The sequence below is a fragment of the Brachionichthys hirsutus genome, unplaced genomic scaffold (genome assembly GCF_040956055.1).
Source record: "Brachionichthys hirsutus isolate HB-005 unplaced genomic scaffold, CSIRO-AGI_Bhir_v1 contig_447, whole genome shotgun sequence".
Lineage (NCBI taxonomy): Eukaryota > Metazoa > Chordata > Actinopteri > Lophiiformes > Brachionichthyidae > Brachionichthys > Brachionichthys hirsutus.
This window is the reverse complement of record NW_027180398.1, coordinates 212,796-217,267: the sequence shown is the minus strand read 5'-3', so window position 1 is coordinate 217,267 and position 4,472 is coordinate 212,796. Positions and strand designations below refer to the sequence as shown.

The 4,472-nt window shown below is 43.8% G+C and overlaps 1 protein-coding gene across 1 annotated transcript; it reads left to right on the top strand.

Annotated features, from left to right (window-relative positions):
• The first annotated feature begins 743 nt into the window (after window positions 1-743).
• On the top strand, window positions 744-4,219 carry LOC137914633 (14 kDa phosphohistidine phosphatase-like). The gene is made up of 3 exons (XM_068758149.1): window positions 744-1,047; window positions 3,531-3,658; window positions 3,743-4,219. The coding sequence occupies exons 1-3, from the start codon at window positions 972-974 to the stop codon at window positions 3,833-3,835; spliced, it is 297 nt and encodes a 98-aa protein (XP_068614250.1). The 5' UTR covers window positions 744-971; the 3' UTR covers window positions 3,836-4,219.
• Window positions 4,220-4,472: the final 253 nt, after the last annotated feature.

Here is a 4,472-nt window from a genome sequence, read left to right as displayed (position 1 = left end):
CTGTTGTTCTGTCGGCATGTAAACACGTTGTGGAATCCCATCTAATATGGAAATTCCCTCCACTTGATAAGGGATCTGTGTGCCATTTGCTGCAGGTCCAGTCCTCCCTCCTCCAGTAACTCCTCCACAGGCCTCACCGCAGCATCAGGTAAGTACCTCCGCTTCCTCTCCGCTCCAGTAATGGATACTTGTGAGCCAGTGTCCGACAGCACTTTGGTGTCCACGTCATTCATGATGGCTCGGACCAGACACCTCCTCCCCACCAGCTGAGCTGTTTGGTGTTGTTTACTAGTGAGGGGTGCTGTCGTGCAGAATAGATCTATTTCCTTTCCAGGATTGCCACTCTCAATCCTGTTGGTGGAGGCTGGCATGTTCCTGGGTACTCTGCGGCAACCGATAGCCCAGTGGTCTGCGCTCCCACATTTGTAACAGTGGTCGCATTTCCCCCGTGGATTCGTCTGCTGACACTGGAAGCACCGTCTGCTGGGGCGTGTTCTCTGTGATCTGTGGAAGTTACCGCCACTTTGTCCCCTGGGAGGCGATGCTGGCTGCTGCAGGCTCGACAGGCGTGCAGTGAGGTTCTGTATGGCCTCACATATAGCTTTATTTCCTTGATCCACTTTTTCCAATAATGTGTCACGTTTTTGGGGCTTTTCTTGACTCTTGGTACTCGTAGGGCTACTGTCATAACTACAGCTCTCTGAAGAAATTGTACTGGACTCATGACTCGCCGCCGACACCTTAACTCTGGATGTTATCGCCAGCTTACTCTTTCTCTCAGTCTCCATGTTGTAGGCAGCTGTCATTTTCTCCAGCAGGACTTTGTCTGCAACCCTTGGATTCTGTAAGTGTGGTTTTAAGTCCATGTGGATGGTGTCGTCCTGGAGTCCGGTAAGAATCGTTTGTAAAAACTGATTTTGAATAAGTTCTGGGCTGTATTTTAATCCAGTGTCTGCTCGTTCGGATGCAAAATGTGTTTGCTGCCTCAAGTCCATCGCTCGAACCAAAAACTGGACTGGAGTTTCTCTGGGCTCTTGTGCAACACGGGTGAGTAAGTGGTACAACTCAGTCGCATCTTTTTCAACAAAGTGAGTCCGAAGTATTTGTTTTAGTGCTTGCATTGACAGATCGTCCCCACTTTCCAAGTAGCTTCTTAGCTTTGTGCCAGGGATAATGGCCTGAATAACTGCATCAACAATTTCACCCTCATATCCTTTCTTCATTGCTTTTGTAATTTGCCTGTCCAAACTTGCATATCCCAGCTTATCCTTTTGATCGTGTTCACCAATTTGACCACTAATCTTCAAGTCTTTTCTATACATCGGGTGCACAACAGTTCTTTCCGGCACATTCAGAGCAGCAGGCTCATAGCAGCAGCAGGCTCAGTCTTGGGTGCCGTGCCTTCCGTGGCCGCATGAGGGCGCTCTAGCGACGATTAGGGTAGATTATTCTAAATTTTAAGGTCTTTTTAAGGAGCTTAAGGCAGGGGTGGGCAAACTTTTTGACGTGCGGGCCACAATGGGTTTGAAATTTTGACAGAGGGGCCGGGCCAGAAGCATTTGGATGAGTGTTTGGCCCAGATATACTAAAGCGTTGTGTGTAGTGTGCAAACCTCATAGCACAGTAAACACACAGATAAATGTACAACCCGATTTACTAACAGTGTGTACCAAGGACTGCGTCTTTCAAATGTGCAAAATAGCCTTTATCCAGGTAGTACGTTTGTCTCAATGAATATGCAAGATGCAGCATTTACAAATATTTTGGCACAACAGTGTGAGGAGAAATGTAAATAGATTAAAATAGCAATGACACTGTGATCTGTCAAACCTGGTGATTGCATCTGTTTTTAATAAATTTCACTTGAAGGCGTAAAGTTAAATAAATCAACATTTATTGAAAAAAGATGATCACTTTCAACATTCAAAACATATCAAAACACGAAATACTAAATCTCAATCATTCCTGCTGCACTCATTGTTGTTCCACTGCTGTGCATAAATGCGCACTTCATTAAAAGACGCACGTAAATAGATTAAAATAGCACAACAGTGTGAGGAGAAATGTAAATAGATTAAAATAGCACAACAGTGTGAGGAGAAATGTAAATAGATTAAAATAGCACAACAGTGTGAGGAGAAATGTAAAATGTAAATGTAAATAAGGGGACGGGAGTGATGCGTCAATTCTTTCTAAATCAGAGAAGCGACGGCAGACCTCGGCAGGAGCCTCCCGTTCTTGCGTTGATTGCTTGCTAGCGTAGTTTGCATCCTTCGTGGCAAAGTGCCGGCTGATATTATATTCTTTAAAAACCGCAACGGCTTCTTGGCATATCAGACATACAGCCGTAGATTGGATTTCGGTGAAAACAAATCTTGTTGTCCACTCTTTATTAATCACTCGGCCCTCACCGTCTACTTTCCTTTTCTTTGGTCCGCTCATTTCTCCAGTGGGGTTCAGATAGCAATGGGGAAAAAGAAACGAAAGCAGAGTAACACGCTACACGCCACCGGTGGTCAGTGCGCCATCTGCTGGTGAAACACGGGTATTGCAGGGACAAAATGAAAGTTATGATCTTGAATTTTTTGGTAATTGGACAAGTTCGGCGGGCCGTATTGAAAAGCATAACGGGCCGTGGTTTGCCCATGTCTGCGTTTAAGGTCTGATGGAGCCTCCAAATCACACAGAGTGGAATACGAAGAGAACAAATGGATCCATGCATGTAGATAGAATATATTAGCCTAATTAATATAAAGTCACCTTTGACACACATTCAGAGTTAAAAAGTCAGTTTAATGTATTTCTGAAACATGCACAAAATGATTTTTGTCATCCAATCCCCATCAGCTGTGGTACTTGGGTTAGTTTAGCGTTAGCACATTGCTGCCAACACTGTTGGTAGGATTTAACGGCAGCAGCTGCCGCCACATGCTCGAATGCAGGGCATTGATTGGGCCTTAGCATGATGGTTAGTTGTACTAATACTAGAATCAAGCCGTAATCAAATGAGATCAATTATAGATTTAAAAATCGATGTAAAGAAAACCAATACTTAATTCACAGCTTCTAGCCAGTCACTTCCTGCTTGCACTGATAATGATAAAAGGCTGAATTGGGCCATATCATCCGCTAATAAGATGATCACCTCTCAGTGACCTCCACAAAAATCCGTATGCTGGTCTATGAACGTGTTTTCGTTCTTCCATGAGTTCATTCATTCCCAGCACATGGCCTGACACGCCATGAGCTTCAACAGAAACAGCAGGTGGAGGCAGCGCACGTGCACAAGCAGCTGTTTGCACCAAAAGCGTTGACACAGTTTTATTGTTAGATGCCAGTTCAACACGTTTACTGTATCAAAGCTGCGTTTACGTTTTCTTTAGCTCTAATTTCTAAAATCAAAGACATTTTTTTGTTTGTGTTATCTTAATCCAGATTATCTTGCTGTGTTTTTTTATTTATAGATTATATTTACACATAGAATAATGATAGTCCGATGTCACATTTTTTTATATTTATTTTTTTTACAGCCGATATCTATGACAAGGTTTCTGAGGAGCTGGAGAAGGGAGGCCTCCTGGACTGTGAGTGTGTCGGAGGAGGGAGGATCAAACACGACCCCCAGGCCAAGCAGATCCACGTTTATGGATACTCCATAGTGAGATAACTAAAGAGTACCGGTATTGATTTTTTTTTTTTATATTCCCCCACTAAGTAGACAGTAATGTGCTTTTATTTCCAGGGATTTGGGAGAGCAAACCACGTCACAGCTACCGAGAAACTAAAGGCTCAATATCCAGGCTATGAGGTCACCTGGGACAATGAGGGATACTGAACTGGACTTGGACCCGCCTCTGGCGAGCCCCTTTTCTCCTAGACTCGTATCACAGTATATGTACTTGTGAGAACACGGCCTTAAGGACTAGTCCTGACAAGCAGCGACATGAACTGATGAGAAAACACTCCCTTCCCTTTGGCTGTTGTTTTTCAGGCTGTAAAACAAATTCTTGATTACCTTGGATCTATAAATAAACAACTGGCAAAGCGACATGTCATCGCTCACGGGCTTGTTTTAGAGTCACGTGGCCTCGTGCATTTGACCTAATAAAGGATTTTTTGAGGCAAAGCATAAACAAGTTTAGTTTTTGTTTAATTATTAATGTACCCTGATGCCTACTTTACTCTGTGACAACTGCCGTTTGTTTTCCTGTCTGTGGCTGCTGAGCATCCTGTTAATGGTCTTTATTAAATATGGGTCAGTGAGTCCAAATGAATATGATGATCGTTAATGATTAACAGTAGGCGGACAAATTTCAGAATCAGTCCCTGGCCAGAATCGGGCGATTTGAAATGGATCCCGGTACAGCGGGTACGCTTCGGTGTGCTGCGATGGTTTACGCCTCATATGCTCTGGTTCACGGGTCTTGTGTTCTAAATCAATTGCAACATTTCCGTTTCGCTTCGAGGGATTT